Below are 15,539 nucleotides of genomic sequence, written 5' to 3' on the forward strand. Positions count from 1 at the left end.
CATTATCCGCTCCGTTTTCACCCCTAGGTCTATGCCTATAATATAATATAGGGGGTGATACGGATTTAACTCGCAAAACTAATCGGACGGTTCAGATGTATTAACACAAAAGATTCATTTTTGAATTAATGCAACCCGATACGAATTCCTCAAAGAGCACTACGCTAGTAGGCAGGGGTGTACAAAAATACTGTCGACCCACTCGATCCGTCTGATCCGTCCGACCCGACCCGTATTTTACCGGGTTGAGATGTTATTGGGTCAGGTACGGATTGAATTTTGACAAACTCGTTACTCTAAGCCGGATCATGAATTTGCTCTTAATAACCCGTTTATACCTGGACCTGACCTCAAATCTACGTTTCTACATTTCGAGATAGCTAAATTTTCTAATGTTTTATTTGGTTTTCAACTGAACTGAAAAAGTTTGGATTAAGTGGTCTGGTTTTTTCGATTTAAATGCAGCGGTTTAGTTAAATTTTTAAATTACTTCGGGTACTATATCCTAACTAAATTTTCTTCTAAAAAAACAATATCCTATGTTTTGGCTAAGTTGTTCAAATTAATTAATCTGGACCGTGCACTTATAGACATCAATTTTATTGGTTTATCGTATTAAAAAGAAAATTTTAAGTTAAATAATGCTTTGACTTAATAATCACTTGTTATCACTTATAGACATTTATTTTATTTATGTTTGTCACTTTTATTTGTACATAGTTTTAATAAAAATAGTAAAAAGATATATATAAGATTTTCGATCAAAATTATAACCCGTTCAACCCGTCTAACCCACATAACCCGTATATAAAAAAATAGATGGGTTGGGTTGGGTTATGGGTGGGTCAAGTAAATAATTTTTTTAACCCGGTGTAATCGGGTTGGATTCAAATTTTAATAAAATATCATCGACCCGCCCGTTGTATACCCCTACCAGTAGGTATAGGACAATATCGCTAAGCTTACAACCCAAAATTTTTATTAATAGAAAATAAATTAAATAAATATCGATATTAGAGAATGGTTTTGAATTTTTTTCGAGATATAGAAAAAACGAGATAGTCTATAACGTCTTTATAGACTATCACGGCCAGAATTAGTGCTAAATTAATCACGCTTCCTTCTAACTGAATCGCGTAGGAAAAGAAATCGAAAAAACCCTGAACCTGATTCTCTACTACGTCCAGATCATGCAAAAAAAAAATACTGGCCGCAATAGAGTATCTCGGCCAGAGGTTTGCGAAAAAAAATACGAGCCACAATAGAGTATCACGGCCAGGGGCGCGAAAAAAAATAGGCTGTGATACTCCATCATGGCCAGAGGCGGGAAAAAAAAAGTCGGGTCATGATTCTCTATGACGGTCTGCAAGTGATTTTGGACATGATTCTCTATGAAAGGTGTTCGCACAGAATATATGCTTACAGAGTTTCGGTATAGCAAGCTATACCTTTTAAATCTTTGTTATACTCTGTCAAATCTGATAGCAAGTGTACTACCCTATCGATGAGTATGCTCAGGTATCGATCCACAGGGACGGAAGAAAATGACCGGACTCGTCTTAAAATTACTTGAGATTCTAGAAGTGAGAGAAGTTGGTTTGATTTGGTTCTAACAATTCTAATGATTTATGACAAGTTTAAAAGACAATAAAAAGAATTAAAGTTGTTTTCAATTGATAAAAAGGCGTTTCCAGGGTTCATATTTCATTTCTGTTCAGCCCCGAGGCATACGGCCCGTAGGGGACCTCGAGTTAATGCTGCAGCTACTGTTTTCTGCGTTGGTGCTAATGTTTAGGGTTTCTATCGACCAGATCTAGATACCTAACCTCAACTTTCGCATTTTGGCCTAGTACCCGATTACCGGACTCAAATACTTCCCTCTTAGATGCGTTAAACCTCAACTTTCGCATTTTGGTCTAATTTATCTAAGTTACTTGTTGGTTTACTAAAAGTATCCAAGGACTTTCGCCTCAAGGAAAGTTTCACCTCTCGGGTACTCCTTGGTTTCACCATACTTCATATACTTTATTCGGTTGGATTAAATGTCATAGACTTGGCTTCTAACACTTAGATGTGCGTATTCATCTAACGGGATTACTAATCAATTCAAGCAAGCACAAATAAAGCAATCAAAATACTACTCAACAAGGTAAAAACAAAGCATTCAACACAAAATCCAAGTAGCATGCAAACAAAACCAAACTAGAAACTACATCTTAACCCTAGAAACAAAGTAAATTAGCTACTCATGTTCATAAGATAACACAAATAACAAGAGATGAAAGAGTTCATGACAAAACAGTGGAAAATCCGAAGATCCGTTGCAAACTCGCGTTTTTCACTTCTCTTCCTCTTCTCCTCCTCTTGTCTTTTGCTCCAAGCAAACTTGTCCAAGTTCCAGTGGTGAATCTCCCTTTTTTTGGTGTGGAAATATCTCATTTAATGCCCTAGATCGCGCCCCCAGGGGCTTCCTTTTCGGCCTCCTTAAATTATGCTCATTTCAGATTCCAGCTGGATTTTCCGAATTAGCGTCCTACATGCCGTATGGGACCCCGTACGGGCCGTATGCCTGTGCTTTGTCTTGGAGACTTTGTGCCTCTGTTGTGGAACCTTCTGTGTGGTTGGGCAAATCTTGTACGGCCCGTAGAGAATGTCATACGGGCCGTATGAAAAATTGTCAGATCCAGTTTTTCGCCATTTTTCCTGCAAAATACCAAACAAAGCATAGCAGTACCACATTTCATCGAAATATAAGTAAAAAGTCCACACTTATAGGCTTTAAAGCACATGTTTTAGTGTAAATCAGGGCTGTAATTTAGACATAATATGGAGATATCAAAAGGGCAGACCCCAGCCAAGAAAAAAATGAAATTTTGTCAGTGATGCTCCATAACGTCCAGAAAATCTATAAATTAACTCCAAAACTGCCTTGATCTGTACAACAACTTCATAAAAATTCTCTCTTAATCCAAAAAATACGTATCTTCTCTTAAAAAAAATCATCTCTCTTAGGTAATTTTTTCAATTATGAGAAAGTAATTAATTTATTGTAGAAAATATTGTGGAGTTTTGCATCGTAAAATATATATTAGATATCGTTCCGACCGTTCCACCATTAACAATTTAGTTTAAAAAAAATTCTATGTCATTATTATCATAGACTAAAACTAGATTTCATGGTGGAAGGAACCTATCACAGCCAGGTTCCAACACTAATGCAGTAGAAGAAGAGTTGGTTCCCACATCGATTTTGTCTTACGCTTAACGGCATTACACAAGTTCTATAGAGTAGTGGTAGAACAGTATCACCCCAGTTGTATTGAGTCGGTGAGTCAAGATCGTCAAGAAATTGTAGATACATGGCTGAAACAGAATCTCCCAAAGAATCAACAAAAAGCATAGTCCCGAACAAGTCGAGTATGTAAGCCTGAGTGTACTGCTGTACTTGCTCCTCTGTAGGCTCACCCGGTTGTTAATTTGGCATGATAGTAAATTGATTGTGCATATCTCTTCTTCTTTTTAAGCAGCACATCTGCAAGCGCTTTTAGGTCTACAAAACTAGTCACCGGAGCCCCTTTTATTGGCAATCTCCATAGACATGAAACATTTTGTAATGTGACTGTCATCTCTCCCACTGAAAGATGGAAAGTATTCATCTCTGGTCTCCACCGCTCAATGAGGCCAGAGAAGAGCCATTTGCCAATATTTATTTATCGTATTTTAGAAACCTGATACAAACTGATCCCACACAAGCTTGGTTCGCAACGCTCGTGGTATGGAATCATAGACCGGTGGTGTCGAACATCCACCCCGTTATAAGTCTGTCATTGTTATACAATTTGGTTAAAAAAATTATAATTCAAACATTTATATCTCTTTACAAAAAATTATGTGAAATTTAGATATTACACGATTCATTGAGTAACTTACAATATCAGAGAATAATGAGATCCTGTACATGCGACATCTATAACAAATTGCTAAAATTTTGTGTCATTCTGCCTGAATAACATTTTGAATAATTTAGATTCAACTGTCCATTTTTGAAAAATTCCTACATAATATTTGTTAAATTTTAATCAAACCTAAAAGAAACCAAAAAATTCACGATGCATATGGTGGTAACAAACTAAACGTTACAAGTTTGGTGCAATTTGTAAAGAGCCCCTTTATTGTTTTCATTAAAGTTAAATTATTCACAAAATTAAACCGAATTTATAATGTTAATGCAAGTTTGGTGCAATTTGTCAAAATTAAAACTAATTTATAAAATTAAACCTAATCAGATACTAATTAACAAAACTAAACCTAATAGTGTGTGCTAATTTACAAAATTAAACTTAATCGGGTGCAATTTCACAAAATTAAACCTAATTCATAAAATTAAACATAATCGGATGCTAAATTACAAAATTAAATCTATTTAGGTGCAATTTCACAAAATTAAACATAATCGGATGCTTAATTACAAAATTAAATCTACTTGAGAAATTACTAATTTCTACAATCAAATCAATAAATTATTAAACCTAACAATATTCTTCACAAATTACTACTTGGATGCAATTTCACCTAATTAAACCTAACAATAGTCTTCACAACAAATCAAATCAATAAATTATTGAGAAATTACCAATTTCTACAATTATTTTAGTAAAAAAAAAATTCACGTTAAAAATGGGAGAGAGCGAAATGGAGGAGTTGGCGAACCTGGATGTTGTTTTCTACGACATCCCTTGCACATGGTAGAGGTGAGGTCTCTTCTCTTAGTGTGACCACATATATATATATATATATATATGAGGTGGGCTACGGTGAGTTGCGAAGTAAAGCGACTATTTTACTTCACGCTCATATTTTGCGATTTTTAAGTTCAAAACGTCGGTCCGAACTGTTCATCTTGTTCTCCATATTGAAATGTGCTTGGAGACCAAATTTTACATTTTTTGGAATTTTTTTACTATTTATTAAGCAATTTTGAAAGTCGCTGATCTGATGGTCCAGAAAATTTTACTGTTCACAGCGAAACAGCAATTTTCAAAAATGGTTAATAAATAGTAAAAAAATTCTAAAAAATGTAAAATTTGGTCTCCAAGCACATTTCAATATGGATTAAACATCTAACGGTTCGGATCGGTCATTTAGACTTTCAAAATAAAAATACGGCATGAAGTAGAAACGCGTTTTACTTCGCAACTCACCGTAGCCCACCTCATATATATATATATATAGAGGAGGGTTCAAATGCCTCCATGTTTTTGTGCCTCCATCATGCCTCCATCTCCCTCTATCATTTTCAAAGTTCAAACAGTCGATCCGAACCGCTCAACCTAACCTCCATACTTTTTTTTTTAAATCTTGTCAGAGACTGACAAGTTGAATATAACCTCCATACTAAAATATGTTTGGAGATCAAATTTTATATTTTTAGAAATTTTTTTACTATTTTTTTAGATAGGTACAAAATCAGTAAATCTGAACCATCTAAAAACAGTATTTTTCTACCTATCTAAAAAAATAGTAAAAAAATTCCTAAAAATATAAAATTTGGTCTCCAAACATATTTTAGTATGGAGTTTAGATTGAGCGGTTTGGATCGACTGTTTGAACTTTGAAAATGATGGAGGGAGATGGAGGCATGATGGAGGCACAAAAACATGGAGGCATTTGAACCCTCCTCACATATATATATATATATTTTGGCGTTGTCAGCGGAGACAGAGACAAAATTGAGGGAGCGAGAAAGGGACTCGAGCGAGAGAGAAAGGAAAGGGAGGGGGTCGGGTATTTTCAGCTCTGACCGTGATGGGGTATCGCATCCCGTCTTCTTCTTTTTCCGCACCCTAGCTATGATGGAGTATCACGGTCCGTGTTTTTTTTTCCGTGTCTGGCCTTGATGGGGTATTGTGTCCTGTCGTCCCGTCCTTTTTTTTTCGCGCCCTAGCCGTGATGGAGTATCATGGCTTGTATTTTTTTTCTGTGGTGATCTGACCATGGTAGATTATAACGTCCTGATTTTTCTAATTTTTTTTTCTGCATGGTTCAGTTAAAAGGGAGAGTGATTAGTTAAGGCACTAATCCTGGCCGTGATAGTCTGGACGTTATAGACTATCATATTTTTCCAATATTTCAAAAAAAACTCAAAACCGTTCTCTAATATCGAAATTCATTTCTACTAATAAAAGTTTCGGTACAACCTGCAAGTACTTTCTCAAATCTCAACCAACGAAAATCCATTTTTTTTTAGTGAAATCCGAAAGAAAAGGGTTACAAGTCAATGAGAGGGAAAAATCGAGAAAGCAAAGCAGTGCCGTTACATGGTTCACACTTCACAGATGTTACTGGAGATCATCTGTCTGTGAACCATGTAATAGTTTCCAATTGTTATGATTTGGTCCATCAACCTTTTGTCATTTTGGCCAATGGAATCTATTTGTAACTTTGTAAGTTTATTGAGACCCCCCAGCATGCCGTCCGATTTATTTTATGGGATGTAACACGAATCTCGACGCCAATTTGTCAATTGATTTCCTGTTGACTCTTGCGTGTTATTTCAACTTCTTCCATAAATGCGACGTCCGTTCATATCCTACCAGACATTAAAATTGATGGATCGATCTCCAAGTGTACGGCCAATTGGCTCGTGATCAATTCTTGATGGGACTATACATTTGAAAAGGCACACTGCTGCACCTTGTGTTATCCAGTGTGTTAAGAATTTTTTTATAAATTATAATTACGAAAAATTATTTTAAAAAAGCATTATGATTATGATTTTTTTTTTACAAAAAGAAGAAGGACCGAATAGGCTATTTAATTCCGAATTTTTACTTTTTTTTGGGATCGTATAGCCAATTCGGTCCCAGTGTTTTTTTAGCTGAGATCGAATTGGCATTTCGGTCCCATTTTTTTTTTTTATATATATACCCTTCTCCTATAATTGATCTTTGAATAATCATAGATAATTTCAATAATTACCATGACCAAAAGGATATATATTGAACAATCATAGATAATTTCAATGATTTTTGAATAATAAATGAAACCGTAATCAATTAAAAAAGAGAGAGAAAAGGTAACGTCCCCCGGGCTACAGTCCCCCGAAAATCCCTGTGTATAAAAGCCTTTCCTTTTTAGCTTAGTTCTGACGCGCTTTCAACTGCCACAACTGCCATAATTTCAAGTACAATATGTATGTTTACAGGATAATATGTGTATGTTTATATGATAATATGTGTATGTTTACAGGATAATATGTGTATGCAGGATACTATGTGTATATTCACAGAAGGTGGTCCCCAACAGCTGTCACGCGTTTTCAACAGCTTTCACGCGTTTTTATGTTGACATGATTTGTTGAATTAGTTTACAGGATTTAGTATTGATGTTTACAGAATTAGTTGAAAATATCCGGAGATTTTTGGGGGACTGTTAGCTACTTCCTAAAAAAAATAAGCAAACCGCACACAATAAATAGTAAATGTATTTTAAAATAATTATATGGGTAATTCTTGAATAATCTCTTAGGCTTTTGAAAAAACTAATATCGATCGTTCTATGTCTACCGTTAATTGAAAACTTAAACTGAATTTTTGAGGCACTAAACGACATTTTTTTGCAATTTTGATGCTTTATGCCCGGCTTAACGACGACAGAATTGCATCGATGTTTCATTGCCAAAACATTGATGACGCGCCCATGCTCTGTAAACGGCCATAACTTTAAAATGCATTTACTATTTATTGTGTGCGTTTGCTTATTTTTTTAATGGATTACGGTTTCATTTATTATTTAAAGATCATTGAAATTATCTGTGATTGTTCAATATATGTATTTTAAATTTGATAATTTGTATTTTAAGTTGGATATTAATAAAAATGTCGGTAAATTACTCTACATGCAAACTAAAAAATTCTACAATTAATAATTACACTACAAAAACTTAAATTACATTAAACAAAAACCTAAATCACAATGTTTTCAACATGCGGTTATAGAAAATCCAAAACCACAAGGGACCAAATTGGCTAAATGGTCCAGGCTCATTTCGAATTTTTTGTGGCCACGTCCACGAAAATGTGAGAAATAACTGGGGACCGAACAGGCTATTCGGTCCCAAAAAAAGTAAAAATTATGGACCGAATTCCCTATTCGGCCTTTGTTGTTTCTGTAAAAAAATAAAAATAATAATTATGTTGGTTTGGTAAAAAATAATTTTTTTAATTATGGTTTATAAAAAAAATTCGTCCATTAACGTTAAAAATATTATATTTTTTTTGGCGATATTGCCTTGGGTGATTTCATTAATTCCAAGGTTTAACAACATAAATGAATGATCACTAGTTCACTACTGGGGTTGCGTACAGCATAAAGAAATACACTAGAAATTCGCATACAACATAAAAGAAATCCGATTTTTTTTTTATTAATAGAATAAAATATCTAAAAATAGTACATTTTTATGAAATCTCGTTTAATAGAAATGACATTAATAAAATTCCTATCCGCCGGACGTGATAGACATCCACATCCAATTAATCCGATAACCATGTTAAACATAAACAGATCGCTAACATAAAAAAACATAAACTGGAGATGATTCGAATCTATCTATCAGTTTTAAATTTTTAATGTCGTGTAGTATGTACGGAAGATCTTTCTTTAAAGACCATCACAAAATTTTACAAAAGTTCTCAAACCTTGATTAGAATTTTTTTTTAAAAATTTATCACAACCGAAAATAAATCATCGGTGTTGAATTTTGAAAACTGGACTCTATGACTGGTATTGAATTTGAATCCATTTTGACCTCAGTTTGTGAAATTAAGAAACGAAAACCATCCTCGGTTCTAGTTTCGGTTTTCTAACCCCAAGGTCCAGAATTGAAAATTGTAAAACAACTAATTTCATTCTTGCTGTAAAAGATTTGATTTTATCAAATTTCATGACCGAATAAACGGTAAATAATAAAATGTATGCACCAAAGTAATAAAATATAAATTTAATAGCATGTTAATTACTCTGTCAAAGGGATAAAGTTAGGTCATAAAAAAAATTAGAGCATCTTATTACCATCTTCACAAACTAAGTCGTAAATTTTTGAATTGTTTTGTCAACTATGCTTTATTGAACAAAATTGTGAATCTGGTGATGACAACTGATAGGTCCATGTAAACAAGGCCTTAGAAGAATGGATTTGGGTCATGAATAACCCGGTCTCGGATTCCGGAATGGGCCAGGCCGGGACTAAGAATAAGACTCTCATCCCCAGTCAAGCCTGCTCGGCGTAACCAAGGCCCGAGACCTATCCAGGGCAGCCCCAAACGAAGCAAGACGAGCCCAAAACTGACCCACTCGGAAGACCTCTTCGGCTGGCTCATCCTATGAGCGTCCGCAGAGACGCCACGAAGAACGATATGCGGACTCTGACAATTCTGACAACGCGGAATGATTGTCAGAGAATAATCCATATATAAGCCCCAAATCTCGAGATAGAGAGGGCTGAACTTTTGGACAATTAAAGGTACCAACAGGTTAGAGTACGAGTACCTCCATAATTCCCCTAAGTTACCATTGCGAGGCTCGAACCAAGCTCTGCGGGGTTGGGACGAGTCGAGCCGCCGAAACCACCAAACCCTTACGGTCTCGTTCCCCGGGACTTGATCCGTATCAACAACGAACATGAATTTACAAAGGTGAGTGGCTCAACCCGGCTGACGATCTGCTCAAAAGAGAAGAAGAAAGAGAAAAAATAATAAATAAAAAGTAGCCTAACAAAGAGAAACTGAAAGTGGGGTCAAGAAAATATCAACCGCCAATAAAATAACAGTTTGTTACGCCAAGTAGGAGTCCCAGAGAGAAAATATTAAATAAAAAAAAATAAGACAAAGACCGAAGTTCGGTTTGTGGAAGTAGGAAACCGACCACCTTGGTATGACAAAAAGTTAAAAAAAAAAAAAAATAAACAAACAAAACCATCGAAATTTTTATTAATAGAAAATTAATTAAATAAATATCAATAACGAATTTGAATTTTTTCGAGATATAAGAAAAACGTGATTCGTTAGACGTTATAAACTATCATGGTCAGGATTAACCGTAACTCTCCGCTAATTAACTAAAAAAGCAAAAAAAAAAAATTCACTGGACGTCCAGCCAAAATTCAAATGGATTTGGCTGGACGTGACAGTGATATATATATTTTTTTTTACGTTTTTAGTTAATTAGCGGAGAGTTGCGGTTAATTCTGATCGTGATAGTATATAGCGTATAGCGGACGTGATAATCTATCATGTTTGACCTATATCTCGAAAAAACTCAGATTCGTTCTTTATTATCGATATTTATTTAATTAAATTTTTATTAATAAAAATTTGAGAACAAAACCAGCCACCATTTCCTATGCGACAAAAAAGCAAAACAAAAAATAATGATAAACAAATTGGGCACATCAAATAGCAAAAAAAATAATTAGAGAGAGGAGAGAGGAGAAAGAAGGAAATAAACTTAGAAAGTAATTGGAAGGCAAGAGGAGGGAGGAGAGAGAGGGTAAAACTGGAGTCCACAGTAACATTTTGATCAAAATTTAAAAAGAAAATATTTTGTTTGATAACTTTTGCAAGAAAGATATTTTATAAAATTCTCTATCAAAGAAGAAAAAAATAATAACTTTTAAAGTCAATAGTAATATACAGGATAACAAAACAAAAGGAGCAATGTACTTCTTACTTCGCTGTGAAGTTAGGAAATTTTTTATTCATAGAAATTGAAAAAAAGATAGAGAGAGAAATAGAAAGAGGGCAGATTTTGTGATATTGATAAAAAGATCTGTACAGATTTTACCGATCCTAACAATCAAAACAGTTAGGATAGACACAATTTCTACCCATCCTAATATATTATGGATTTTCTGTGACACCGTCTTTAAAACAGGAATAGCAACAGATCAATTCTTGATCTTCTCAGGCACCGTCTTCACAGAAGATCCAAAATAAGTTAGGATTGATAAAAATTCTGCCTATCCTAAGTGTTTTAATTGTTAGAATCAATAAAATCTGTACCGATCTTTCTATCAATATCACAAAATTTGCACTCTTTCTATTTCTCTCTCTATCTTTTTTCAATTTCTATGAATAAAAAATTTCCTTACTACTAGCGTAGTGTCTTTTCAAATGTATCGTCCCATCAAGATTAAAGAGGGGCTAACTGGTCGACTGGTCGTACAATTGGAGAGGAGTCGAATCCATCCATCAGTTTTCAACTTTTCATAGCTGGTAGAATATGAACGGATGTTGCATTTATTGAAGTATTTGAAATGAATAAACAAATTGGCGTTGAGATTGGTGCAACCTCCCATAAAAACAAATCGGACGGCTTGCTGGGGCCTCAAAAACTTACAAAGTTACTAGAGAGAAGCGGAAGCGAAGCGAGTTGCAAGGTGTGCAAAAAATGGAGGAGAATTGCAAGGTGTGCAGAAAATGGCAAAGTCATGCTTATTGGAGCCACAGGGATCCAACAAATGTCAAGTTCTTCGTTAAGATGGAAGCCTCCTTTAGGCGATACTTGGTAACATTTATTAGCTACTCCAAGCAAGCTAACAGTACTACATCTGAATGCATAAATTTTTCTGCTGGAGTGTCAGCGGAATTTTTCTGTCTTTGAAGACAGGACTCAGGAGGCACTTTAAGTTTTAACCCTCCTCTACTCAAATTCCGTCATTTTCATTTTTTACAGTTAAAGTTTTCATATTTGACAATATTTGCAGAACTTATTTTTCTGGTTAAATTTTATGTTTAAAGCAAATTTGGTGAAATTGCCTCTTGGGGAAAGCACTTGTAGCATTTATTTATGTTTTGGGTTAAATTAAGGACCTGTAAAGGTCCATGGTCCTTGATACTTGGAATTGATGCAAGTAATTATTCAGGTTCTTAACCATTTAGGCGACATGCCCTTGATTACTAGAGTAACATCTACAAAATTAAAAGACAAGCGTTACAATAAGCTGGATCTTTTCATAAATAGGAAAAACGGCCTGCAAATTATCTTTTCCAAAAATACTAATTTCAGTGGAGAATTTGTGCAAGTATCTTCTAAAGCAAAAAACTTACCCATTGTAATTTGAGAAAAAAATTACCTATTGTATATTTCTGGGTTGATTAATTTTCATATTTTGTTAAGAGGGACATTGTTTCTTATTTGGTGGATATTGGAGAAATTAATCAACAAAATTTTCATGTAGAATCTTCCAAGAAGGTTTGCCAAGAATTTCAAAGGGAAAATATCTGGAATAGTCAAACTAAAAGATCCTAATGGAAATACTTGGCAAATTGAAGTGTTCAAGTCATACAACAATCTATCCCTTCGTTTGGGCTGGAGAGATTTTGTCACTGCTAATAAAATAGATGAAAATGACCTCCTTGTCTTTAAATATAGCAGCATTTCCTCTTTTGATGTCATAATCTTTGATACAAGTGGGAATGAAAAGGTTGCTTCATTAATCATCAAGAACGAAGAAACTGAATCCGAATCCGAATCCGAATCCGAATCTGAATCAGAAACAATGAAAACTTCTTTGGACAGTGACACTTCTATTCGACTTTTCATTCCACCAGCCAAGATATCTTCTGAAAGTGTAATTTCTTCCCCTGGAATTCCTGCAGAGAATAAGAGAGGTAAGTATGAGGCCAATATTAATACCCTTGAATACAAACTTAGTCGATAGATTCAGAAAACAGCACTCGTTTTTCCCATGGCCGGTACTTTTTTAGCATAGTATGGTACCCAAAAATATGGTATGTTTCAAATCCGGTCACTATCAAGATATAAGCATGACTCGGAACCACAAAGCAGTCTGAGTCCTACCTAATGTCAGTGTCAGAGTGCCTGTTTGTTGGCCCTATCAGCCCTCAAAATGATTATTATGGAATGGAATTAGTGTTGTCTTAATTGTAATTCCTAGTTGAGTTGTTGAGTTGCCTGTTTGTTGGCCCTATCAGCCAATCTGAACCGTTGTTGAGTTGCCTGCATATGTACAACACCAATACAGTACCTTAATAAAAATTTACATCTCTGCTTTCTATCCAGTTGACATCCCCAATATATCTCTGGTTCATTATGAATTGGAATTAGTGAGGATACATCATAACCTGTTCAGACAAAAGTTATTGTGGATGATTCTGACAAGTTTGAGGATAATATAAGCTACAAGTTTTAGCCCTTTAAAGTTGTGAGTTCATTAATTTAAGTCTCATCTTGCATATATCACATTGTTTAAACATGAGTAACCATTGAGGACCGATGCAAGTACCTACGAGGTTCACTCTTTGGTAAAAAAGGAAGGAAAAAATTCAGTTTCCTTGCACGCATAAAACAAATTGACATATCAAGCACCAATTCCACGTTACACGATAATATCTAATATTGCATGCAATTATTAATCATAGATATTAATATCATCATCATAATACCATTATTTGGCAGAAAGGAACGGCGATAGGACTTCAAGACAAGCTAGTAAGAAAGCAAAGCAAGCACTTTCTGGTAAACCGTATCACGTGCACAGAAGGCTGGTACTTTCAGTTAAGCAACAGAAGATTGCAGATGAAATGGCTAGTGCCACTCAACCGGGCAGCAAGTTGTTTTTGAAGATATTGTCTTCAAGTGATCTGCACAACCGTCTGGTATCGTCTCTATTTACTGCAGCAACGTCAGTTGTATATGGATCAATTGCAGCATTATTTGGTCTGGTTATTTTGGGTTTGGCTCATTTGATGTCTTGGGACTTTTGGGTTATTTTATTGAACCAGAAGTTTGAGTTTCTGCTTTTCTGGGTTCTCCGCTAACATCATATCTGTCTATCTAGCCAGGGGGCTGGCTAGTGTTATCTAAGGCTATTTATCCTGAATAAATTATTTTGGAGGAGATGTTGAGTTTTTTGGGGTTATATGTATTAGACATGTCAGCGTATCATGTTTGAGAGGTCAGGTAATTAAAGATTAGCGTTAAGTTGGATCTTTGGTTTGGTGGTGTTCAGGTTATATACTGGTTAGCTCAGGTTCAAAGTTTACCATGTTATAGGTTGAGTTGTATATATAAGTTAATATAAAGATATGGTTCTATTAGGTTTTCAGTTTTTAAGTTACAGATTTTTCTTGCTTTTAGTATGCAACATGGTGGATTCTTCAGTTTCAGGTTAATTTTATATTACCAATTTTGAATTAAACTAGCAACCAACCAACCAACCCATTCCAAAACCTGGTCAGATTTACAGGGTACATAAATTCAACTACATTGGAAAAGGAAGCTTTACTTTATCCTGCAATTTTTTTTAATAAAACATATATATTTAATTTTCTTTTCTATACATGCAGTTAATTCCTACCACTTTCGCCAGACAAAATATTGGAAAAAGAAGCCAGCAGATCAGTCTGCTAGCTGCAAACAAAGAGAAGGTTTTTCCTGCCACCTACAACTACAATGAACAACAGCAGTGGATAGGCAGGGGTTGGAGAGAATTCGTATTCGCAAACAATTTAAAAGGAAAAGACCACTGCCTGTTTGAGTTGAAAAGGTTAGACGGCAGAAAAATTGCGATTGTTGTCCATGTCCGACCTAGAGGAAATTAGTGCCATGTTGAACTTGAGCTTTACCTTTACTTCAATCAAAGTAAAAAAAAACGCTAGAGTTTGGACTTGGGATAAAGCTTGGGTATTATGTATTTCGGGTATGGTTAAATCTTGTGCCTGATCACATTCTGTTTTTTTTTCCCCTCTTAGTGTTGATGACTAGTTGTGAATTGTGATGTACGTTTTAATTTAAGAGGTTAACAGCACCTCATATACTGTCATTTAGCTTTGATGGAACATGTTGCACTACTGAATTCTAGAACTATCTTAGATATAAATATGCAACTGCTATTATTTCCAGCAATTTGTGGTAATTTAATAATTTTAATGTGACTTTCGTTTATACTAACCAATCTACACACATTTGTGCTTTGTAGAAAACCAACCTTTAGATACCTTGTTTTTTTCTTTTCTTTTATCTTTTATCTTTTTTTTAAAAAACGGTTGGCGAGAACGGCAACAAATATATTGTTAAAAAAAATTATTTACACAGATTCTAAAACTAGCTCTAATTACACTCTTCAAACAGACAAATTTCAAATGCCGTACAATTTATCCGTTTTTTTTTTTATGTGCCACCCCCATAAATCAGAATTAAATCAATACCACTCGTTAATTCAGAATTCAGATTCCGCCACGTTTGCACACTGGATTTGCGAACGGGTCGCTACCCGTTCGCGCAATGGATAAGCAGACTGACCCGTTTCCGACTGACCCGTGCGCATAACTGATCTGCGGACGGACCCGTGCGCGTAATAGAGGTGCAGACGGACCCGTGCGCGTAATAGAGGTGCGGACAGACCCGTTCGCAGTGTTGAACTGCGCACGTGGCACGTTCTCCCTATATAGAGATCAGATCAGTTTTGACTTGCATTCTCCACTCTCATTCTTCACCAAAGCTGCTGCATAGGTACG

At 35.1% G+C, this 15,539-nt stretch overlaps 1 protein-coding gene across 1 annotated transcript; it reads left to right on the plus strand.

Annotated features, from left to right (window-relative positions):
* Positions 1 to 11,327: 11,327 nt before the first annotated feature.
* On the plus strand, positions 11,328 to 14,879 carry LOC144572127 (B3 domain-containing protein Os12g0592300-like). The gene is made up of 4 exons (XM_078321551.1): positions 11,328 to 11,565; positions 12,239 to 12,671; positions 13,480 to 13,679; positions 14,370 to 14,879. Exons 1-4 carry the CDS (start codon positions 11,449 to 11,451, stop codon positions 14,622 to 14,624), a joined length of 1,005 nt encoding a protein of 334 aa, XP_078177677.1. The 5' UTR covers positions 11,328 to 11,448; the 3' UTR covers positions 14,625 to 14,879.
* The last annotated feature ends 660 nt before the right edge of the window (positions 14,880 to 15,539 follow it).

The sequence above is a fragment of the Carex rostrata genome, chromosome 20 (genome assembly GCF_964058835.1).
Source record: "Carex rostrata chromosome 20, lpCarRost1.2, whole genome shotgun sequence".
Classification (NCBI taxonomy): domain Eukaryota; kingdom Viridiplantae; phylum Streptophyta; class Magnoliopsida; order Poales; family Cyperaceae; genus Carex; species Carex rostrata.